General features: G+C 37.3%; 1 protein-coding gene across 1 annotated transcript in view; it reads left to right on the top strand.

Annotated features, from left to right (window-relative positions):
* The window catches only part of LAMA2 (laminin subunit alpha 2), a 377,271-nt gene that overhangs the window by 335,617 nt on the left and 15,445 nt on the right, over positions 1-26,209 (top strand). The window contains exons 48-56 of the mRNA XM_055714667.1: positions 4,539-4,663; positions 6,779-6,941; positions 9,003-9,147; positions 11,397-11,535; positions 15,630-15,750; positions 18,035-18,253; positions 19,669-19,817; positions 23,318-23,494; positions 24,315-24,531. Coding sequence (XP_055570642.1) covers positions 4,539-4,663; positions 6,779-6,941; positions 9,003-9,147; positions 11,397-11,535; positions 15,630-15,750; positions 18,035-18,253; positions 19,669-19,817; positions 23,318-23,494; positions 24,315-24,531 — 1,455 coding nt within the window. The remainder of the gene's footprint in view (positions 1-4,538; positions 4,664-6,778; positions 6,942-9,002; positions 9,148-11,396; positions 11,536-15,629; positions 15,751-18,034; positions 18,254-19,668; positions 19,818-23,317; positions 23,495-24,314; positions 24,532-26,209) is intronic.

Below are 26,209 nucleotides of genomic sequence, written 5' to 3'. Positions count from 1 at the left end.
GCATTCCTGGTCTCCTAACACTGTATATAACAATATATATTACTTTGCATTCAGGGATTCTTTCTTTGTCATGTATCCACCGTATCACTTCATCCTTTGCAGTTTGTTTTTGGTGTTTCTGCTTTGCATTATTACTTTTTGTTCCTGCTTTCCCCTCTGTACTACCCATCTTTTTAACCACTACCTGCATCAGATCGCTGATCTATTTCCTCTTCTCTTTGCTGGTTCATTTTTCTGGTGACTGCTTCTACATGGCTTAACTTAATGAGAATGAATAGAAAATTTATGCCAAATAGAACAGATGGAAATATTTCAGCAAAAAATATTCTCCAACAAGTACTAATCAGCATATATTTTCTAGTGACATTCATTAGAAAACAATTTAAATGAACTGTTTTGTTCCTGATCAATATTTTGTTTTTATTTAATATTAGCATTTTAAAGAAATCCTTATTTAGCATCAAATAAAACCTAACATTTAGACTTTCCTAAACAGTAAACTCAAAGAACTTTTTTATACATTTAAGTTTGTATAGGTCCTCCATTGTTGAAATGGCACAATATTTTATGGTCCAACTTTCTAGTTTTTAGAAAGTTCAACTTTCTAGATGGTTATGGTTTGGGAATATGTGATTAGATGTATTCCTTTCTTACAGAGAATAGTGTGGGTGCGAATTTCAAGAGAAACAAAGACAAAATCAGAGGATACAAGAGGAACAGAGAATGTAGATTCTACTTGCTTGAAATCAGTGTCTTGAAGTCCAGCTTTAGCTTAAAAGATACCAATGTGTTTTGGAGCACAGTCAGGCAACTTCATTTTAGAGCTTGATCACAGTTTCTGCACACACAAAAAAGCAACTCTGAGCAGAGTTGCTCAACTACCAGCTAACTTAACTGAGATATATCTGACTTTGACAAGCATTCACAGGGACAGGAAAAAAATTTCATGAGATTTTGAGCAAGCAAATTGCAAGTCAATCTATATTAGTAGAACTCGGATCTCTCTGTTTTATATGAAATGGATCCACAAAAAAATGTGAATACTTTCAAATTCTAAAGAGCAGAGGCAATGAATCTTGATGTTTCTTGTTGAACTTAAGGATGTGAAAAACTGCTATGCATTTTCTTTTCTGTAATTCGATTTCATATGGGAAATAGGCAAGGACGTTAATTGAAGAATTTCTTGGAGAATTACATATTAGAAAAAAAAAAAAAATCTGTGTCATCTTTTTCTGTGTTCTCGTTACAGCCCTAAATAGAGGTTCTGGTTTGCTTTCTGCCTTCCAGCTTTCTATCCAGAGGCAACTAAAAGTGTTTGCTTTCTTCCGTTAGCCCTAAACAAGAACCCTCAAAACATATTTCTAAAAGTAATGAACCATCAGTTGCTAAAAGTGGCTCTGTACTGCAGCATTTATTGACCCTTACAAAACCAGAATGGCTTCACTGGCTTTCTGTACTCTGTCCTTTTGATCTGCTTTTTCAAAGGAAATTGAAATAAACAAGGGAGAGGTGCTTTATCTCCCTCACCTAATTTACTTCTCAGCTTTTTTTCATTCTTGGATTTTTGTTACGTCAGATAAATTCTGATTTCTACTGTTGTTTTCACCAGTAACAAATTTAATTGCATTGGCATTATGTGCTGTTTTTTATTTGCCATAATAACTCGGTGGAATAAACACTCCACTCGGCTGAATCAGGACAATTCAGTGCTTGCAGTGCTGTGTAACTACAACCACCAAAGGTCCAAACACACCAGTCCATATAGGCTATAGGTCACCTATGTGTCTGCCCACCTCTCTATAATGCTTAACTGTCAGTCTGACTGCAGGCTCAGGAAGATGGACTGGCTCAAGTAACAATCATAAGTGCCAAAATTATGATTAAATTAATAACTTCATCATTCTGCATTAAGAAGAGTACTTGAGAGTCTGGTTTATACAATATTTAAATTCTGTTGACTCAGCTGAGACCCTAGAAAATGAGTGGTCAGATGATTTTTGACTTGTTGTCTTTGGGTGATTGAAGGAGTTGAAGCTTCAACCTCAAATGCTAGGTTAAACCCAATCTGTATTTTATTTTAGATTTCACTTTTTAATTATCAGAAAACATGTGGGACAAGTACTGAAACCTAGTAATACCATTTTTATTTGCACAGCTCTAGAACACCAAACCTCCCAGACCAGAGCTTTCACCTGAATTCTACTTCGAAAAAAATTCCTGTGTTTACATTAAGAATCCAGAGAATCAAAAATGATACACAAATTCAACAACTTTTCTGTGTCACAGCACAAAGCAGACTTCTGCCTAGCCCTGATTTATACAGCAAAGGTGTCACATTAGACTAAGAAAAATGTACGTTTTACTTGATGGCATCTCTAGGTTTTATTGTTATATTTTATTGTTAAATAAAAAGCTCTTAGTATTACAGTTTGATGGCAGAAAAAGTGAGGCAAAGGTGTAAACACAGTTCATATGTATTATTTGAGTAACCAGGCCCCAAAGATGGTACCTACTGCTCCAATAAAAGATGTCACTGCTCCAATAAAAGATGTCACTGATCCAATAAAAGATGTCACTGCTTCTAACAAAGGCCATCTATGATCTCATTTAAATTAAAAAAATACATTGAATTTTGAAATATTTAATATTGTATCTACTGCTTTTAATTCATGTTTATTAGTAGCAGTATCTATTTGGGGTATTTATTTAATATTTAGTCAAGCAGAAATACTTAACGGTCGACACTTCATAAGGTGTGTAGGAAAAAGTTAGGGATTTAGCAGAATCTCTAGAGGGAAAAGCATTCAAGGGCTCTTGATGTTTCAAGGTAAACAAAAGGACCTGGAATACAGTAACATTTAAATCTGAACCCTTTCCTGAATGTTCTTTTTTTCTGTTAGTTAGATACAGTGAGGCAGAGGTGGGTAGTGAGCACAATTCAGCATGTAAGTTGTAGGATCAACTATGAGGTGCAATGCTGAATCAGAACACGGATTACAGATGCTGCAGAAGTCTGACACCAGAACAGCTGTTTTCAACCCCAGTGAGAGTTCTCCAGATGTTTCCTGGAGGGTTCTCCATATTTTCATCTGAGTCAGGAAAACCTTTGTGAGTCCTTTCCCCTCACCCCCTGCCCTGGGTAAATAAAGACAAGGGCAGAGGTAGGAAGACAGGATATTGTAAGTTTGGTATGGGTTACATTTGCATTTCAGGGTTTTAAAGACTGTCAGAATTGCTCTGTTCAGACACAGTCTATGAATTAAAAAATAAAATATAACTTCACTTTTTGGGGGAATTTTTCTTATGTGGTACAGTTGTCGGGCTCACAAAATGAAGACCTTAACTTAGACTTTTCTAAAAACCATGAAGTTCTTTGGACATTTATCAAGGTCACTGATATTTTTAAATCTTTGTCTCAAAAATCTGCTTTTTTATATTAATGGGTTTTAGCATGCTTTAGATTTGTCCTGGGATTTTGTCCATATTCCTATTTGTATGCATCTTTGCAGTGTATTAAAAAAGAAAGCTCATTTTCAGTTTTTAAAAACATCTTTCATCTGACTTGAGTAGAAGGCTATGATACTTAGATGTCATGAATTTCTCAGAAGTGACATTAAGTTCATACTTGTTGTTAATAAAAACCTTCAAAATTACCCTGGGAAATATCACTAGCACATTAAGTCTTTTGAGTCATATTTTTCCTCGAATATTTTCAAGTTGCACTTCTCCATATTCTCTTACAAGACCTTAATATTTGTAATTGCTGTATGGAAAACAGCAGGTGCTTATCTATCTCAAATAGCTAAGTGTATAGATTTCCAATCAGCTCATACTGATGAAGTGAAATTTAAATGAAACTAAGTATTTTTAGAAGGATAATTTTGAGCTGAGTACTCTGTACTATCAAATATTACAACCTTGATCATGGTACCATGTTAGGAACTAATGAGCATTACCCTATGTGTATGACCCTAGATTAATGAATTTTAATTGACTTGCCATCAGCACCTTTTTCTGCATCCAAAATTCAGCATGAACTTTACAGGTGTAGCCAGTTCGGTTCACAGCTGATTCTTTAACTTTGGGCAATATGCTCAGTTTCCAGGCTTTTGAGCATTAAGTACAGTAGAAACACTTTACTTTTTTTATCGTGGGAAAGATTCCTCATGGTACTTTCTGTGAAGTCTTAAAAACCTGGATAGATCCTGAATAAGTGGGAGCAGGCAGCTCTCTGAATAGCCAGGAAACCTGATGGTGACATGGAAGCTAGGGCAACTCCTTGTTCTCCAGGAGTCATTCTGCCTACGCTTCCCTAGAGTCTCAGACAGAAATGGGCTTTTCCATTTTAACTGAGAAGAAGTCGAGCTCACGTTTTCACTGATCAGTTGTTCCATAGCAGGGCTTCTCAGATTAAATATTGCTCTTGATACTTAAAATAATAATCAGCATCTTCTGGTATTTGTGATATTCATAACCGTTATGCTTTCAGTGCAGTAGATCAATTTGAATTCTTATTAGGTTTGTAATTTCTGTTGCAGAGGTCAGATGCTGTACGAGTCACCACCTTCACTGGCTGCATGGGTGAAACCTTTCTAGACAGCAAGCCCATAGGACTGTGGAATTTCAGGGATATTGAAGGTGACTGCAAAGGATGTGCTGTCAGGTAGGTAATGCAGTGACTGTTTGTCATGCTCCTTTCAGAACCTGTCTTCAGTGGCACTGCGTTCCATGGTAAGCAGCAGGAATTTCCACAGCAGCCATCAAGATCCAGTAGACAGCTGTGGTCTGTATGCAATGCTGGGAGTTGTAGGAAATACAAAGTTAAGTTGCAATTACACCAAGAGGGGAAGCACCCAATCTGGGTCATAAATACAGTTGTTCTCTTAACAGAATTAAGATGGTGTGACAGTGCTGTGATGGAAGGACTCTTGCTAACCAGTAACCAGGATTACTCAAAACATGAGAGAGGGTGAGATCCACAGTGGGACTGAGTCTGGCTCATGGACAGCTGTGGTTGGGTGCCTGCACCTCTTACGCAGCACGGCGCAGAGTCAGATGCCTCAAGGTGGCTTTCACAGCAACCAGTGTAGTGAGCAGAGACCCCCAGAAGAGAAAGGTATTTCCATTCTCAAAAGAGAATGGAAATCCTGTCTGAGTGACTTGTGTTTCAAGGTAGGGTAAATGGCCCATCCAGGCAGAACCACAACTTAGGTATGTGGGTTCAGAACTCTTTTCAGGAAATTTAAAACAATGTAAGTTACTTCCTTTCCATATGTGTCCCTATCCTTAGAGAGCTGTGATCTTCATTACTCTTTCCCACCAAACTAATCTCAAACACTTTCCTGTGCCATGTCTCTGTTTCAAAAGCTGAGGGCCCTTATACAGAGGCACCACCTACTATTACAGCACAGTTCTGGGCATTATCATGTAGAGAAGGCAGACTCTGCGTCTCTCACATCCTTGTTCATGGCTTTCACAGTGACCCACTGTATGAAAGCAGCACCGTTCTCTTAGATGCTCCTCCTTCTTAGTGAGTTTGGCACGACCAGTATATGGTATAGAGCTCACGCTGCATTAGGTAAAGTAATCACAGACCCAGTCAGGGAAGGTAAGAGTAGGCAAGTTTTCAAACTAGCAGCCTAGTTTGACAACCTGGTAAGGCTTAGCTCTTTGAAGTGATGGAAATTCCAGTTGGGAACTGAAACAATTTTGGAAACACCAGAGGATTTCCTTGACTACAATTGTAGGCTCTTGGCACTCAGGTGGAAATTCAAGGACCATGATGATGAACATATACATTTCAGTTCCAAGCAGGTTCTAATGGAAACATTAAGTGCATCTCTGCCTAAATTTAATTTTCTCATTTATTAGTGATATTGTAGATCTGCTGGCTTGGAGTGGGGTGGGTGAGAGGGAGATGACAAAAAAGAATACTAGATTTGAGATTTGTATCTCAAATTAATTTTATATCTCAAATTTAAAAAAAAATAATTAAAAGCTCCCTTTTACCATAACCCATTGTTCCAGTGCCAGAAAGAGTTCTGTTCTCCTGCAAAATCTAATTACAAAAATCTAAATGTAAATGTAGCTATGGAAGGTGAGCGGACTACATTCAAGTTCCTTGTACATGTGCCAAGATAAATGCGAAACATGTTCCTGGACAGTATTTCATATGCAGGTCCCTTGTTCAAATTCAGTTATGTTTGTGATTAAACCAAAAGATCGCTGTCTTGCAGCTATCTGATCTGCGTGACAGAAATGGACAAAGAGCCTATCATAAAAATCATATCAAACGAGCTCAAGGCCTGATCTTTTCTGGTTTGTAATGACAGGAATGCCAAAAGATGCGTGGGGACTGATGCGTCTGCTGTTGTGATGTTTGTAATTTATGGGTAAACACAGAATCACAGTTCCCACGTTTTTTTCAGTCTGGGACCCTCCAGAAGTAGTAAAATCACTAACAATAAAAACCCCAAGATTTATTACAAGATGAAAAAGTACATAATGCTAGTTTATGTTGAGCATTGCAAAATGAGTCATTACCGACCGTAAAATATACGCGAAGTATTCCTCTTCCATCTTCCTCCCAGTTGTGCTTTTGTGTTGGATAGCTGGTAAGCTGACCTTACAGCTTCACTTGTCAGAATAGGAGTTTGATAGGAAATTAAACCAAGTTCAGGAAGACTCGAAGAGGTGTCCCCTCACTCCCCTAGCCCCCTCTTCTTTTTCTTTTAACCTTACATGGCAAAGGAAAATGGTTGGAATTGCCCCTTTTCAGCCCACAGGTGGCAGATGGTGAAGGGACTGTCCAGTTTGATGGTGATGGTTATGCCATGGTGAGCCGCCCGATCCGCTGGAACCCCAATATTTCCACAGTCATGTTCAAATTCAGGACCTTCTCATCGAACGCCCTGCTGATGTACCTTGCTACTGATGACTTGGTAAGAACAACCAGCTAACCTCCACACTCCTACAAGTTTCATGCCCCATCTTTGCAGTGGCTGAATTCATCATATTATGGAAACTTGTACCTTCGTTTAGTGGCATCATCCTGGTATGATGTTGCCAGCTATGATGCTTCACTGCTGCCCAAGTGAAAACAATGTTATAGTGTAGAAGTTGACTACCTAATATTTACCAGCCGGGGAGCATTATGTTAGACTGAGGGGAATTCCAGCTTTTCTGAAATTATTGATTAATTTTCATTTATCCCAAATGGTTACCTGTGCAAACATTTTCAGTTGTGGTTATACATTCATGATTTAAAATATTATACTGTGAGGGCAGGGATAATATGGGAAGAGACAAGTGTTAGAGAGAAGTCCTACTGATATAAAGAAAAAGTTTGCGTTTAATGTGAGTAGCATTAAAGGGGAACAGAATGGTGCAACAAACAGGATGTGATGGTGATGACATTTTTACAAGGACTACAAATGGTGCCTTTTACAGCTAAAATAGAGAATAGAAGCATTAGTTATAAAGCTGTTCAGGGTTTTTATTCACACACACTGTCAAATATATGCAGATAACAGGGAGAAGTTATTTATAAAGACATCTTGCCAGATCCTCAGGATCAGGAATAACTCAGCTTCAGCACCTCTGATTCAGATTGATTTGCACGCCTGACTGGGAGCAGAGTGCTTTCTTTAGCCTTTTCATATGGGCCAGAAATTATGTACATCAGTTCTCACTGATGCCTTGAAGAATTACTGAGCACTAACTGTTCTAAAAAAACAGTGTTTTTGTAAATCAGTCTTAAATCAGATTCCTGTATTTTGGGAAAAATTACCAGAATTGCTGGAATTATCAAGGAGGATACTCCTCCTCACTGACTGTAATAAAATATAGCATTTTATTATGATAATGAAGTACTTACATAGTTTTTCCAATTAACTTTGATAATTGAATATTGAAAGTATAATTAATTCAATTATATCATTTTGCATAATCATTTTGTATAATTAATTTATGTAGTTTTCTAGAAAAATTATTTACTTGAACTTCTGAAAAATATTGGGAGCTGGAAGGCAACTGGTTGCTAATATGTCTCTTGAGATACTGTTCCACCATACAAAAACTTTGAGGATGCTCTTTCTAGTGATGCATGAATAGACATGCATAAGCATCTAGAATACTGAGTTTGTTAAATTTTACTCTTTTCTTCTTAACATAAATTTACGTTCAGATACATAATAGTGTTATCAGGGTTTTGCATAAGTATTCAGCACATGGTAAAGTATTTTCATTCTCCATAAGTCTGAGCACAGGTGAAACTGGCCATGATTAAAATTATAATTTAACTTAAAATTTCTCTGGTAACATTCATCTCCTGGGTCATAGTTCCACCATTACTTGCTTAATGCCTTTCATGTTCTCTGGTTCCCTGGCTATTTGTTTTGCGCTTTGTATTCTGCCAGCTCTTTTTCTGTAGGTACTGCAGCATACACCGTTGCTCCAGTCAGCCATCTCCAGTTATTGCTTAGATGCTGGTGTCAATGGCTGATGAGGATAGCAGTTCATAGCTCTCAGTTGCTCCATCAGTACAAATTACTCTCTGGAAACCCTAGTAAAACAAACCCATTTTACCATCTTCATTATTCTTGTTTTCTACTTCGCAAGTTTAAATTTACCTAAGGTATGTAGTAAATGCACTAACTGTAGTAACAGACATACACTCAAAGCTGAGTATTAGTTTCAGGTAATTATCTTGTGTATTTCTGTCTTCAATCTGAAAACATAAAAGTACAGACACCCCATCAAAATTCCAGCCAACTTGTTAGCAAAATTCCAACTAAATTAGCAATCCAAAGAGAAGGGAAAAAAACCCACTTGTTTTGTACGTTACAGGCATAGACAGTAAATGCCTAAGTAGATTTTTTAAAAAGCTTTAAAAAAGTTGTCTATTGTTACCCAGGAAAAGGAAGTATTTATTTAATGTCATATGCCTTTTACCAAAATGAACAAGAATAATAATTTGTATATCTAATCCTTTTCATTAACAGAAGGATTTCATGAGCGTAGAACTCAGTGGTGGGCATATAAAAGTCAGCTATGATCTGGGTTCAGGTACAGCTTCTGTGGTCAGCAACCAAAATCATAATGATGGCAAATGGAAATCTTTCACCCTGTCAAGAATTCAAAAGCAAGGTGAGTTCCCGTGATGTCAGTACCACGACTTTTCTACTTACCTGTGCAGTACAGCTAACCATCTAATCATGAGGAAGATGTGCAAAATTGCTGGAATTATAAAGTTCTAGTGATTTAGCAACTTCTTTTGCTTAGATTATAGGTGTGTTGAGTTGCATGTGAGTAATTGTACTGTCAAACAGGCCTTTTATGAACAGGTAGCTTAATTTTCAGTCATAATTCTGCTTTAAAGTTGCATGAATTACATTCCAAAATGCTTCTGAGTGGGGGGAAAAAAGAAGCTTTTTCTTCAGTTCCCTGATGTTCAAAATCATCAAGCAAACCTGTGTGATTTTTTTTAGGACAGCAAAAGGTTTCATGCTGTGCAGTTCTCTCATGCTCACTTTATCCCAAAGTGCTTAAAAAAACAGACTTCAGTAGTGATTGTACAGTATCTCAGTAGACAAACACAACTGTTTTATATTCCCTAATGATATGCAGGATGCCATGATCTGAATTTGCATGGCAACAACTGGGAACATCTTCAGAAGTTCTACTAATTGTTTAATTTGTTACCTGTGCAAAATGTAAAGTGGTGGCATTTAATAAGATCACAAAGAATGCTGGCTATCATGCCGGCAACCCCCTTTTTTGTTTGTTTGTTTTTAATCTAGTTATAGGACTGGCAGAATCTTAATTTGAGCCTAATTAATTTTATCTATAGCATCTGTGACATCTTCTGTGCCTTTGTATCCTGAAGTCTTACTGCATTCTGAACCTTCAGGGTCACCACGAGCCCCTGAGCACACTCCTCCTCTGCCCCTGCGGTGCCAGCTCTCCACCTGACCTTTGCATTGCAAACAGACCCACTCTCTTGTCGTTTGGCTGAAGTGGACTTGGGAGCTGGGACACTGGTCAAAATAAGTCAGAACTCTCACTTGTAGATTTGCGGCATCTTTAGAGGAGGAGTGCCTCGTAGCTAGCCAGTTACCTTAGTTCATCCTTAACCCAGGAGGTCTTAAGATGAAATATATCGCATAATTGTAATTTATTAATACCATTCAAACATATAATGTGTTTATAAAGAAGATACAGGTATAGAAATGAAAGGAAAATTAATCTGTTTACCATAAGATACAGCAGGAAAGTCTATCCCCCGTTCCATTCTCTTTCACTCCTGAAAACAGTAGTTTGGTTTCAGGTTTTGCACATTCCTTCTGTCTTTTAAGGCATTTAATTAGTCTGCTGCTGCTACAAGAGACTCACCTCTGTGGAAGAGCTTCTGTCAGAGAAGACTCTTCCTCCTATCATCCCATCACTCCTTCCTCTCCATGGATTATACATTACCATTTCCAGCCAGTCTTCCCTTTGAAATCTCTTAAGAGGTTGACAAGTCTTTTATCTCCAAACTCAGTCTATTACATCTTTAACCAGAAATCAGGCTGGTCACTTTTTTAGTTAAAATAAAGGTCCATTTCATTCCTTAGGTATGTAGATGAGAGGGGGCAGAGGAAGTGTAAATTATAAGCAATCTCTTGCATTTTACTGTCTGAAGAAAAGAAAAAAAAAAAAGGAAGGGAGGGAGGAAAGAACCCTTTCTTTGCAGCCCTGTGATAGAGTATCCCTTTCTTCCTTGGGGACTGCTCAGTACTTTTCACTGTGTCTTGTCTCTCTCATTGAACTTTATATTCTGTATTAATCTGTACATTAAAAATATACATGGAACAAGCATTTGAATAGGATGGTTGTATGTAGTGCATCACTGACTCCAGATTGAGATTAGACATGACAACAACTGACTCCTTTGGGTTTGAAAATGGTTTAGAGTAACTGATCACCAATCTCTAAGGCACATAACAACAATGTTAAAATTGTTACACTAAAAAATCCTGCTCAAGTGGCAACCTATGGACTGAAATCACAAGTTAAATTTAAAATGATGTCTTCTGTTATTGTCCTGAAGTGTGACCTCCAAATTACATTGACACAAACAACATACCAAATTGAAACAGATTTAGAGAATATATAAAAATAAGGCCTACAGACTTATGCTATAGCCCTTCAGGTTGTTACAGAAACAGAGGAAAGTGCAGGTCTCTTCCCCTGCCCATAATTAACAATTTGGAAATCCAGTGTCTTAATTGCAAAATACAAGCCTCCTTGTCTCTCTCCTCACCTGTTCATCCTCCAAATATTTCTCTATTGGTTTCTTACATTAAGACAACGTTGTTTATGTCTGATATTTTGAACTAATTTAAAATGTCTTCCAGCCAACATATCAATTGTAGACATAGACACCAATGAAGAAGAGACCATAGCAACAACTTCTACAGGCAGCCACTTTGGGCTCAACTTAAAAGGGCATGAGAAAATATATTTTGGGGGATTGCCAACTCTGAGAAATCTAAGGTAACGTGAATTAAACAAATTTCTCTACCTTTGGTAAGGGGATGTAAATGCAGTGTAATCTTATTCTCTGTATTTATTTCTCAAATTCACTTGGAGTACGTGAATGAGGAGTTCTCAATGTACCCTGTATTGCCACAACAAACCAATGCTTTATTTGCATATACTGTGTATTTCAATGTATTTCACATAGCTCACATTACACAAATACAATGGAAATAGCGGTAACAGTGCTGTACAACTTTCTGATGCTGTGCAAGAACCATGATGTAGCTGACTTTTAAAGTATTTTTTGATTAATAGAATTTTTGACTTCAGACTTACAGAAATGGCTCCATACTGCCACAAAATTAAGCTTTTTTTTTTTTTAATAAGTTTTTGCATAATCAGGGTCAGTATACTTCTAATACCTATAAAAATACTATGGTTAGATATAATCTAAAATTATTTGACACAAATTCTTTGACAACTAAGATTAAATTCCTCCTGTATTCAGGACTTAAAGTATATGATACAGTACTCTGGATGTCTTTAATTTAAGTAGAATGAAATATGGCAACTTTTTCCCTTCACCAGCTTGATCCTGAATTTCTTAGGCAAATAAGACTCCCAGTATTTATTTGTAAAATATTGCATAATATTATTGATAAACTTTGACTTAAGCTTTAATAAACAAAAGAAATGGTATAACAGACATTGAATTCAGTGACTGTGTTACGTGGTTTTAAATAGACAAAAACAAAATTACTTAAGGTTTAAATGAATATTCAGCAATTTTGCAATGACAAGAACAAGAAAATTCTGTGCTGCGATAAACCGGTGAGCAACACAGAAACAAGCGCATTCATCTATGTCAGCTTTGACTACATGGCAGAATGACAGCCTTGAAGTGGTCTTGTGCACACGAAATGGTTGTGATTAGTCCACAGGCTAAAAGAATGGATGTATTTGTTAATTTATTAGGTTAATAACTGACCTCTGATGTCAAATCACCTGGCAATAAAAAGATCTAAGATCTATTTTACTCACAAAATATAACACTATATTATGTAATTGTGAATTCACGCCAGTGCGTAACAAAAAGTCTAGAGCAATTATCTTCCACTTCCTTTGTGGTTCCTTACAAAATCAGTCTACCACAGCTACTTGGACCTGTGGTAACCATTCTTCCTACAGCTATGATTCATCCGTCACTGGGGAAAGATGAATGTTGTGATAAATTAGAATCAAAATAGTGAAAGGGGGATTAGGGCAAAGCTGAGCTACAGCAAACAATAGATGCTGAGGTACCCGTGACTGTAATTATCAAGTTGTGTCAGTTCTGCTAAATTCTTTTACAAGGGTTACTTTTACTAATGGCCAAGTTATGCAACAAATTAGAAATGCTTTCTGATATATTACTTTTTAGGGCAGCCATTTGCAGGGTAACCCTGCTAATTATTATAGGCTGATAGTGTATATAGAATCTTACCATCTATTATGTGTTGTTTGTAAATGATGTATTATCTGCTTCACTGTGAAATATTTGAATCTTGCTAATAAGTATCATTTACTATGCTTAATGTAATTTTGATTTTTTTTTTCTTTCTCTCTCACCCTAGTATGAAAGCAAGGTAAAAATAACCAGATTACTTGCATGACTTGCATGTGTGTAGCAAGTGCAGCTTGAAAGCACAAGTAGCAATGCAGAAGCAGCATGTGAGCAGTATTTATACCAGCTGTTACACTAAGGCTGTTAATTCAGCTGCTGCAACAAGCAAAGCTGCTCCCAAGTGCCTAACACTGTCGTATTACATGCTGTGCCCACACCTACACAAAAAACTTTTATTTCCTTCACACAGCTGCTTACTTCAGCTGTTTGTTTATGACACTGGAATACCTCAGAAGCAAAACTATGGCAAGCTGTATTGCTGAATTTAGTTCTGACCTCCAGTCTGTAAGAGCAATATAGTCCCAGGTCAGGCAAGGACCTCTACGCTTGGAGGCAGTGAAGTGGTTACTGAGGAAGATATGAAACCAAGGTGCAGATTTTTGTGAAGTTTGCCACTTCTCAGTTTAAGGACAGGAGGATGAGGGGCGATAGAGGAGGTCACCTAGTTCTGACTGTGTTTTCAGTTTGCAACTATTTGTGTCCATTACTATTACTTTGGTATGTTCAGATATGAACTGAACTTTGCTACATTTTGCAGTGTAATTCCTGGCTTGAATTAGAAAAATGCAGCTTCACACTCCCAATCCTGAGAAAGATTATTTCCTCCTAAACTCCAGAAATCTTTGCTTGTGTTTCCTTGAGATTGATCCTAATTTAGCAAAAACAAAGGCCAAGAATTTATGCAAGATCTGAATGAACTTGGACCTTGTTTTGTATGTTTTGGAAGGGAACAAGGGAAAAAGGAAGTCTTAGGAAAACATCAACCAAGTGTTCAGTGTTGGCAAGGATGTAGAGTTCATATGGGTTGGTAATTCTAAGATAACACTTGTAATGGGACAGCACAAGGGCAGTCTGTAACTGGGCAGGGTGGCAAGGGGGTAGGAACGTGAATGGTTTCTGGATAGCAAAGAGAGGAGACTATAGGCACTGCTGACAATGACATGGCAAAACTGTTCTGCTGCTGGGAAGATGGGTCTATAAAGAAACTGGGAAGGAGCTGGGAAATAAAAAATCAAAAATGAAAGGTGACCATAACTACATGACTACAAAATAAAGCAGAATATGGATCGCTTTAGTAAACCAGATGCTTACTTTAACTTATGTTCAGGATGCTAATTTGCCAGAGAATATACCACGCTTGCTAGGATGGCTACAACGCAAAGAATGGCTTGCAGTACTAAAATATGCAGCTGAATAATATCTTTGCAAAGTGGGTTTATTTTGTAAATAATATTCTTTAAAATCTTTTCTTTCCTTCCAGGGATCTGAAGTGTTTGGGTTTGGGGTTTTTTTCTCTCCAGAGTTTTATCTCCTTATTTATTTTTTACATTCATTTTTCTTTCTTTCACCTGTTCATATTATTCAGGTATTCTAGTAAATACTCATGGGTAATATTGTGAGTGAATTAAATTGTCCTTTTTTTTCTTTTTTGAATTTACTTTCCATGGTATGAATGGCAACTTTTTCTCTGAACTTTGTAAGGCTTTTCTTCTTGCAAGTCTAGTTCAGATGTTGCCAGCAGTTACGGTCTCACTCTGGTGTTCCCAGGCCTGCGAAATCATAGTTTTGCATTCAAGCATGGTAGCTTTGGTGTTACTTTCAGGGGATTTCTCATTTCTTCAGTCAACCAGCTAATGAGCCAAACCGTGGAACTCTGCAATTCTACTACAATATTTTCCTCTTGGATGGACAGTTAGGTTCTGCAAAAAACCCAAGTGTTTTGTTTTCTTTAACTGCCTGAGCAAGTCAAATGTATTGCTGTGTCATACAAAAATATACAGCAGTTTTCATAGGAAAGATTCTGGGAAAATAAAATACATAGGAAACAAATGTCAATCCACCTGAGGATAAAGAATTCCTAAAGCTCTTAAAAAAAAAAAAAATCAAATGAAAATTTTTTTTAGTCTTTGGCAAAGACTTTATCCAAAATGTTCATATGCTGCTAAAGTTCCTCTTTCATGAGGATCTAGCATGCAAAGAGATGAACGACACATCTGTCTTCCAGTTAAGGTTTCTCATTGTTATGATCTCCTAGCTTGCACTTTTCTGTGTTGCATAAGGAACAAGTATGTACTTATTTCATAGCTCACTGCATTTAAACACCAAAATGACAGCACTCCTTTTTTTTAAAAAAAAAAAAAGAAAAAAAACCCATACCACCACACACAGGAAAGAAAAGAAAGAAAAAAATGGAAAAGAGGACTATTGTCAATTGGAGATAAATCTCTTGTTACACCTGTGAGTGATGTTTTAAAGCAGAGTGTAATATGTGCTGATAGGTGGTAGAAGGCAAGCTGTATTCATCTGGAGTGTATTTGTGTATTTAAACAAACAAACAAAAACCCCGAGCATCTGTGCATCTGAAAGTGCATGTGTGTGTATGCTGATTATGTTCCCACTAAATTCTATTTTTGAAAACACATTGTACTTCTACATTTATTTTTAGGCCTGAAGTGAACTTGAAGAAATATACAGGTTGCCTCAAAGAGATTGAAATTTCAAGAACACCGTATAATATATTGAGTAGTCCTGATTTTGTTGGTCTAACCAAAGGATGCACACTAGAGGTTAGTCTGATTTCCATGTACTTTGGTCTTAATGGGTATAAATGTTTTCTGCTTTCTGATTTTATAGCAGAATATACAAATTCCATAAGGCATATTCAGACACGTGTAGACATCTAACCTGAAAATCAGTACAATGACATTTAAGAGAAAGAAGGATGAATGAGTCTCATCAGCAAGTAGACTAGTTTTCCAGATCCTAACTTTTTGGACTGCCTCCCTGGCCCGTTGTCACATCCCTATCCCTAAAAAGTAGAATTTTCTTAAATCCTTAGCTATGGTCTAGCTTTGTTTCATCTGACTATAATGGGAATTATTGACATTAATAAGAATTACACACTGACAATATTGCAAAAACCTTTAAAATCTTTGATGTAATTTTAAATCCAGGGATCTAAACTACTTATTTTATAACAATAATAATAATAATAAAAGTCACTACAGAAAACCTGAGGTACTTTGAAAATCACAGTGTATTTGGGGGTAACTGAAACAGTCACCTTTAGGATAGGAGCTGTAAAGTACTTACTGTTACGAGCTACCACTGAGCTGGAAGGCACATTTCTTACTGATCACTAAGAATGTGCAAAATTGATGTCATTATTTTAACTTCAGATGCAGCTCAAGTTTATTTATTTTCCATCGTCTCTGCTTCTAATTAGCAGGCTTTCAATGCATACAAAATTCAAGGAATCTGATCCTAAGTTTGGGAGAAAAAATAATAATTTTCCATGGAAGAATTAAAAAATATTTCCAGTGACGTTTGTCTCCTAATGAATAGTTTGTATTTCTTCCCTGGAAATGTATACTATTTAAGACAGTTTTGCAAGTAGATGTATGATCTAGAGTTCCATATCAGATACAAGTACAGCAAATCCTAATGAGCTGTTGTTAACCTGATGCTCTCCAAACATTTTTTTTTTCTACAAAACATTAAAAATTTCCTTTGAACAGTGACTGGAACTTGGCCAAGCCAAACTAAAGACTAAGACCCTATTCTACTGGGTTTATCACTTGCACCTCTGGCCTTCATCAGAGCAAAAAGCACTCAACAATAGGACTCTGAGGCAGGATATTAGACTAGATAGGTCTGCCATGAAATGGCCATTTTTCAGTTTTCAAGTTTATGATAAAGCTAGACTGTAAACAACCAGATTGCTGAAATGCTTTTAAACCTTATAAATTTGGTTTCAGCATAATTCTTCTACAGAAGTTTGTATTTATTCTCATTTCTTTCCTGAATAGGAAAGAAGATAGTTGTGTTCATTTTCTTCTGTTGCTATGAATCTCAGGAAGTACTTTGTTTTTCTCATTTTGTAACACTTGAGGTTTCAGAGTATGCAATCTAATTTGATTAACTATTTTGGGGGGGGGGGGGGGGGGGATTAAATAAAATAATTAGCCAAAACAGGATATGTAGGATAATTAAAAAGAAGTGAAGTGAAAGTAAAAGATAAAGACCTTTTTATCCTGAAGACTGAGGATATATGCTCATTTATTTAAATACCTTCAGATTTCAGAGAAAGATGAACATCATAAGCAATGATTTTATCTTGAAAACTCTATTATCTTTAGACCTCTACTGAAAAAATGGTGAATTAATTTAGAAAAAGTCACTGTTTCTATAGATCGGTCTTCCACAGCTGGAAGAATACATGAGTGGGCAGCAATTACAGAAAATCTTGAGGAGTATGCACTGATTAATTATTTGATGATACATTCTACTCTTTAAATTGTGTTAATGGCTACCAATATCCAACGAATTGGGCCATGCACAAGGAGTGCTTTATTTATGAGCCTGAGTCATTAAGAAAGTAGTGGTCCTTAGTGAAGCAATACTAATGAAGCATAATGATTGATTAATGAAAATTACTTTCTGGGCATTTAACAAATAACAGAATCTAGTTTATATTCATATTGGCTGTTATCTATTGTATTGATTTAAAAGCAAAATCCTACTGTATTAACTCAACGGAAAACATTCATACAAAAAACACCCGAGAGCAGTTATTTTTAATCAAGAGGATGTACCAAAACAAGACTGGAACTTTGCCTTCCTGTAAGACAAGATTCCAGAAATAGTCTAATGATGCCAGCTGTAAACCTGTAAATTACTGTTTGCACAACACTTTGAGAAGTAAATTGCTTAGTGTTTATTATTACTTTCCATCTCTTCACACTAGTTATATTTACATAGTGTATTATTTTAGTTAAGAAATCTTTCTGCATGTTCATACTCTTGCTTTTAATGCTACTAATGCACTTTCCTGTCCTCTTCTTCCTGCAGAACATTTATACAGTTAGCTTCCCCAAGCCAGGTTTTGTGGAACTGCAGCCTGTCTCTTTTGACGTGGGCACAGAAATCAACCTCTCCTTCAGCACCAAGAATGAGTCTGGGATCATCTTGTTTGGCACAAGTGGCACAGTTGTCCCCCCCAGGAGAAAGCGCAGGCATACTGGAAGGAAAGCTGCCCATCTGAAGCGAAAGCGCAGACAGACAGGACAGGTATAAGGAACCTAGCAAAAGATAAAGAAAACCCACAATTTTACTGAACTTCTTCCACTTTGTTTGTTTCAAGAAACTGTCAAGTGTTTAACTTAAATTCAGTGCTTGTGAATAAATAATTTCTAATGTTATCCTTTATCTGATAGATAATCTGATACAGGTTCAAAATTGTTTTTTTGCATTGGAGTAACTTTTAAAGATTTACAGTAAGGCATCCATTGCTTGTTGCTAAACGACAGATTTTTTTTTCTATTATGTGGATGCTTCCATGCTGGTTTTTTAATGAAACTTAAACATTAGAGAATACTGTTCTTCACTCATTCTGAGGACTACTTATGCACTATTAATGCCTGGAAACATCTCTCGCTCCTGTTCATACAGACATAAATGAGGATCATTCAGTTTCCTCTGAGACTAAAAAAAACCCCAAAATGAACAAACAAACAAAACCCCCACACCAAAACCCAAAAAACCAACAACCAATAAAGCTGCTAAAAGCAGTGCAAGATAAGCCCCTTGTTGGGATCACTGCTGTGGGATGTAAGACTTAGGAGTGATCCAGCCTCTCCTTCTCTGCCGTAAAATACAAATCTGCAGTATAAATTCTTCCTAAAAAAAAGGATAGTCAGTCTGTTCAGAGGAAGTAGCAGCAGATTCCAAGTGACTAACTGGTAAAAGTGTGATCGCTGTTAGAAGTTATTCCAATCTTGATTAATTAAAAACCTCACAGACAGACATACTACAGCAGAGATAAACAGAATATTTTGCTGCTTGCTTTGTTCAGAACTTCCAGGAAATTCTATTTCATTATTCTCCTTCCTGCCTATTTTGGAAGAGAGCTCTCAGTGACCTGGAGGAACACAGTCCAGGGACAGCTCACCTGCGTGACATTTAACTTCAGGGTAGGGGTTCCTTTATCATTTCCCAGGTTTTCAGGTCACAGAAGTGAACACGACATTCATTGCTATAGTAACTGGAGGTTATATCCTGAAATTTGTTACAACATGATACTGGTTGCTAGAGTAACTACTAGTGTGATTTGCCAGCCCTCCAAACATAAAACTCACACTGAGATCAAAGCCGTTTAGGGCTTGATCAGTTTAAGACCAGACCTTGTAACAGCAGAAATCAGAAGAATTGTATGTTAGAAGTCTCTATCCTTCCCTGAAAACAGGTATGCAGAGAGTTAAATCTTTTGATAAGGCTTTCCAGCATGACCTCATTTTACCCATTCCTCATTACAAAAATACAAGAGTCTGAATGTAGCAGCAGAACTGAAACTACAGTATCTTGTCTGTGGTGAGCAAATTAAAAACCAGTGCAAGAAAATAAAACATACACTCTAATGCAAAACTAAGTGAAGTAATTTCTTTCCAAATATAACTTACTTTCTCACACCCACATATACATTGCAGGCCTACTATGCAGTGTTCCTGAACAGAGGTCGACTAGAAGTACTTATCTCCACTGGGATACGGGATCCCCACAGAATCACCATCAAACCAGAAGCTGGCGAGTTTCACGATGGCAGAGCACACTCCATCCGGATAGAACGAACTAAAGGGTAACAAATACCTAGAAGTGCTACACAGCAACAGCACAACTGATTCAACAAAGCAAATGTACTGTTGTCTTTGACTATCCATGTAAATGCTTCTGCTGAGGCAAATAATTTAGTGTAATTCCATTCTTATCCAAAAATTTTTAGAAGTTAGTTTCTGACAGTGCTTACTATTCTGCAGAGCTGGGTTTACACACTCTCTTAGGCTCAGCCTGTTTCTCCAGAGACCTACATTAGTCTGAATTTGCATCTTTAACCTGATTCTTGGCAAATATATTTTATTAATCAAATCCGTGGATGAGAAATACTACTGCAGTGCAGTAAATCACCTTTTCAAGACATGTAGAAAAAGATCATTTTCAAAGTATATAAACAGCAACAGCACAGCAGGCTGTAGCCTTTTTGAGATGCCATGTGCCCCATATACATGGGGTTGTGGTCGTGCCCAGCTAATTATGGTAAAACAATGCAGAGACACAGTCCCAGATAAACAGCAGTCATTCTTACTGCTGGAAAGCCATTGCAGACCTTCTCAGACCATATTGTTTTAAACACAGTTTCACTTAAATTCCTTTGCCCTTTCTCAGACACTGTAAACAATGCTAATTACACTTCACCATTCAGAAAGTGATTAGAAACAGCACCACTGTAGCATGTAGGACTGGGGCAGTCAGTATTAATTATGGCTTGGACTAGCCCTTCTTCCAAGTAGGGTTTGTTGTGGACATTTGGACATACAAATGTGTATATAACTGTACAGACATTCAGTGGATTAGTGCATTATGCACAATGTTGTTTTGTTTTGTTCAAAAAAAAAATCAGAAAGAATATACGACATCCAGCATGTTACAAAATGCACTTATCCAAGCACACTAAACACTAGGCTTCACCCTCTCACCCCTGCAACACTGCAGCCTTCTTGAGCAACAATTCCTGTCAGTCTAGTCTTGATTTGCCTTTCTGTCCCTTGTATAATTTTCTTTGCTTTGTTCTTTATCAGTATAATTTTCTAACTGAATTTCTATTATATCATTAAAACCCCCTTGTAAATAATGACTTCAGACAATACCTCTCCCCAGCTTCAATTAGTAGTTCAAGGTAAAAAAGTAAATTCTTTGAGAGAAGAAGTTATTTTGGAAATGGATGACTGCATTTTGTGAAATATTTTGTGTCACTCGTAGAACACAAATATGCAGATGATAATAAGAAGCTCTAAACAACAAATAAAATTCTCTAATGCAGTGCTATAGCAAGTACAGTAGCCTGACATGTGAGAGTACATCAAGACACAACTGCTGTACAATGCCATCCAGTGATGATGCTTGTTCAGATGAAAGCTCTGTGTTTTCACAGTAGCTCTGCTATAAAACAAATTGTCTGAACTCTGCAGTTTCTGTAACCTGACATAAATGTGAAAAGGTACAAATTTAGATTAACTCCGCCTCTGCTCATCATGAACTCGAGCTTCATTTGATTAAATATGAGGAACAGCCTCTGAAAATACTTCAGAGAGATAGTTGTCCGTATAATTACGAAGTTTCTGCTTCTCTTCCAAGGTAATTATAGGATACTGTTGAAGACTAATGCACATCATTGTATGGCTCTGCTTGGAGACAAAACGTTTACTATGGCAATGGCTAAAGATGAGATGAATTATTGCCTGCTGATGAAATACTGACAATCTGTATCCATGGCTAACATGCAGCAGCACAACGGATAACACGAGTCTCGACAGTCTTATTTCCTTACACTTCCTCTAAAGGCAGTGGAGAGAAGTGTCCTCTCTGGGACACTCCACAGAACCTAAATTAGTCTGTTGCTCTGAACTGTCTCCAGAGAAATCACTCACCTTCTGTTTCCACTGCTGCAGGGTCTCAGGAAATCCTACAGATTGTCCTGAAAGATATCCGCTTTTAATATCTGCTTCCTCCAACCCTTTGAAAAACAAATCACTTTCTTACTCTACAGCTTTCTAGACCAAATGAATCCATCCAAAACTATGAGGAAACTGGACAATTTGCATGTAGTACAACAGTTATCTAGTTTATCTAAGTTATCTAATAAATACTTGTGTAAATAACAAAGTCAAGCATTTTACATACAAAACCCAACCTCTTTTCAATAAACGTTTTTAATATTCAGTTGCTAACATTTGTAATTATTGTTAAGGAAGTATATTGGAGTTTAATATAATTTTGCAGTTGAAAAAAAAGAGGTTATTTGCCAGAAACTGATTCTTTCTGTTATGTCATAAGAATGCTCAGTAATTCTGAAAAATCAAGCTACTTACAGATAACCAACTTGGGTTTAGATAATGAATTGTAGTCAGAGAAGCTTGACTAGTTAGGTCCTGATGTTTAGCATGGCTGTAGCATATTTGAAATAAAAAACTGCACTTCATAAATCATATCAGAGTTTACCAGATGCATATAGCTTTTCTGTGGTCCTGATTCTCTCCTGGCTGAATTCTACTAATTAGAGTCTAAGAACATGAAGAAATTATTCCAACTAACATTCTACATTCACCTTCAAAAATATTTAAGTTCTCATGCAACCTTTGCAGCTCAGCTCACCCTGAGCTGGATTTGTTCAGAAGTTGGAGATTTTGTATTTTTCATCAATGGTAAATTGTCCCAAAGATGGCAGTTAAATTTTTGATTCCTGTTGCTATATCTTGTTATATATGTTACCTATCAAAATAATCCACTGTCTCTCAATTCCACAGCCCTTACATTAACGTTACTTTCTCAGTATAGATAATGTATGGCTTGGCAAACTAGTTTTTCAGTTTGTCCCCTTCACCATGTTTCCTTGTAAATGTGGTACAAACACACGATACTTGCACCTCAGCAGCTCTGACAGGCAAGAGCGTTCAGCTTTTCTCTCACATTTGGATTCTTGCTTTTGCCATGCTTCTTGCTCTTTTTTCCATTCCTTGACTTAGCTAGTGGTGCTGTGTTTCAGAGCCTTCTACCTTCCTCTGTTTAATATTAACAGTATCTTTCCATGAGACTGCCTTGCCTTTAACTTGAAGCATGGACATTACCCATGAGAATGAATTATAGTACGTGTATCAGTACATGATGAAGAACCAGCAATTTTCCTGTTCTGCTATCTCCCCCAGAAAGAAAGCTACCAGATCTTTTAAAAAGGATACAGTGTGTATCTGCAGTTGATTCTGCAATCAGAGAAGTCAGTAGCAGTGTTTGTCCCCCAGCAAGAAGATAGTAACTTGTACAAACCTGGAAATGGGGAGCTCAAGCAAAATGTGACCTTGTGCTCCTGCAGGGTAGATAATTATGTCTACCATCACAGTGCAACAGGCTTGGCCCTTACCATGTAGCCGAAAACCTTCTAGTGGTTAATACACATTTAATGTGAGCTGCTAATTACATAATTTGGGTTGCTCATAGGAGTAAATGGGACCTGCAGAGCGGTGATTTCAATACAGGCAATAACCAGAGTAAAGTACTGATTTATTTGCTTTCAACTCTTTTTCACAGGGTGTTCACTGTTCAGGTAGATGAAGACAAAGTCCAGACTCAGAGATTGCCAACAGACCAGCCCATCTCTGTTAAGAAACTCTTTGTAGGGGGTACATCTTCTCAGTTTCAGACGGCAGCTCTCAGAAATATACCACCATTTGAGGGCTGCATATGGAATCTTGTCATTAATGCCACGTAAGTCTCACTGATGCCAACAAACACCCAGTTAATGAGGTCTGAGTAACTATCTTGCCTGCCAAATGAAGGTTCATTGTTGCAAGGAACCATGCTAACAGCAAATCCTAGAATATGATCTGTTTTCTTAATACGCCCTTCCTTTTTCTGTCTCTGATATGTGCTCCATAGACTATGCAATTAATGAACTGTTTTACAGACAAGCCACCTGGCTATTTATCCATAAAATCAGAGAAATTCAACAGTAATGCTGCAGTAAGACTTGCCTCAGTGATAAGTATTTATAGTGTACTATAACACTTTATTTTAAGTAAGGGTGATCTCCAAGAGTATACAAATTCTGAGAACCACCATGGGAATTAATTTGCTTTGTGGAAGGTGCGTGATGCAGTAATCTGGAAGGAACATTTAAGTAAAAAGAAAGGGAAGAGTGAATAAAGTAAAATCTCTGTAGAAAGTTCCCGTCTAAATGTCTTTCATATAACTGAAGTACCTAAGCCAGGATCTCATCACTGCGCACTCCATCAACATGCATCAGAGAGAAGTACTTCTCCATGGTGTGATTCAGCCTCCCTAGGCTGATAAAGCTTGCCAAAGAGCATGCCTGTGTCTCTGCGCTGACTATAGGAAGGAAAGCCAATGGTGACTATTGCCTCTAAATTGTGTGTCCCACTTCTGTACCTAAAACAGATGGAATGAATCCTGGCTCTTGTGTCCTGTGAAGTGGAATTACACTGCAGCATGTAGCTATTCTTTATAAAAGGGTGGTAAAAAGACAGAAAAGCTAATAATAGACATCACTTTCTTTATGTATTCTCAGCCCCATGGACTTTGGTCTACCTGTGTCCTTTGAAAATGCAGATATTGGCCGATGTCCCTCTCTAGAACCAGAGATTAGGCCACCTGAGGATGAAGAAAAACCAATCCACACAACAGTCCTGATCCAACCTGAGCCAGACACTAATGGGGAGAAAGAAAGACCAAGGATGACTCCTGCTTCCCCTCCTCCTCCAACACCATCTCTATCTTCAGCACTTGTAAGTGTAAATCACTTCACTCGGGTAAAGTTTGAGAATTTTCTTTTTCCAGGCAAAACTGAAAAGCTATCCATGAAGAATAATGAAATAATTTGCTACAAAAATAGTAACAGTTCAGCATAATATTGTAAAGGGAACACCTTGTTACAGGTCAGTAAAACCTGTGGATAATGGAAAACCAGTTGATGTTATTTGCCTGTATTATCGCAACAGTAGATTAAAGAACAATATAGCAGTAGAATTCCTTTTGGCTTGCATGTTTAGCCCTAAACGCTTGCACTCAGGATGTAAGCCAAGCAATATCTGATCAGGGTTGGAATGGAAATTTTCCTATGGGAAATACATATCGTTATGATATTTTGTGTGCTGTTCTCTGAAGCACATGATAACAGCCATGTCAGTGACAGGATGAAGAAACAGGTAAACCAGAGAGGTCTGTTTGAGATGGAATTGCTCCACTGCTGTTTTATAACTTTAAGCAGGACATTTACGAACTTAAGAACTGAAACCCCAGTCACTGCTAAATTGAGTTCAGTGGTTGTTGCCAGAAATCTTAAATCGCTAGATACCAGCAGTCTTATACAATAAAATTTAAGAAGAAAATTTTTCTCTTACAAATGTAGCAGTTTTACAAATTGATGCCACATTTTATTGTCCAGAAAAGACACGTTCAGATATCTGAATATTAAACTGAATAATATATCTACTGGAATGTATCTATTGGATATTCTTAGGAGTAGGAAATCCTTTGCATTTTGTTAGACCTGCATACAACCTACAGGTTTATGCAGGACATAGTTCAGTATGGATGAGGTTTCCAAACAGTGTGAAAAGACTGCACATTTCCCATTTAGGAGCCTATTTACACTACTATAAAAAGATGGTTTTGAAAGGTTAACAACTGGAATATTTAACTTCCCTTTTTTTATATATCAAATACAAAGGAGTCAGTAATTTTGATAGTTTCTCCCAGACTGGCTTCACAAGGTCTTTCAACCATTTTGGGAGGCATTCCCACGCTGGGTCAGGCTTAATCTGCATTCCTATTTCACACCTTCTCACTGACACAATATCACAGAACACTGAGTTTATCTGTACTGTATTTTTCTGTGTGACCCAGAGTTATCAATTAATTGCGTGAAGATGGAAAAAAAAAAAAAAGTGATTATCAGTGAATTGGTTGGTTGTAAGTCTGTCAGAGACAAAGGAACCCAGCTTCATTGCTATAGTCACTCCTTGTTACCTAACTCATTTTCAGAATTCATACCTAGTTTTCCTTGGACATGGGTAGGATTTCTAACAATAATTTCCTACAAAAAAACAGTACAAAAATTAGGCCAAACCCCCTAACTTTTATATTCAAGGTTCATGGCCACCTTCATTGGCCAGGTACATATGGCACAGCTTTATCTAGAAGGACTTGTCAGGCACTACTGAAGTTTCCACAGCACACGCAGTCATCTGTACCTGGAAAGAGGAGCCTGCAGTTCAAGACAGGCAAGCTCCATCTTAGTTATTACCCTGCCCCGAGCCGCGGAGCTACATGTATTGGCTTTTTAATGCTCTAGGGCAACATTTTTGATTCATTCCCACAAGGTGGAGTAGTTGTAACACGAGGGGTCTGATGCATCTTTCTGCTTGGAGTTGGAAGTAAGCAAATTTGCAGTGTAGTAAGGCT

The sequence above is a fragment of the Falco cherrug genome, chromosome 6 (genome assembly GCF_023634085.1).
Source record: "Falco cherrug isolate bFalChe1 chromosome 6, bFalChe1.pri, whole genome shotgun sequence".
In the NCBI taxonomy this organism is placed as follows: domain Eukaryota; kingdom Metazoa; phylum Chordata; class Aves; order Falconiformes; family Falconidae; genus Falco; species Falco cherrug.
Note: the sequence above shows the minus strand (reverse complement) of the source record. Positions and strands in the feature narration are given on the sequence as shown.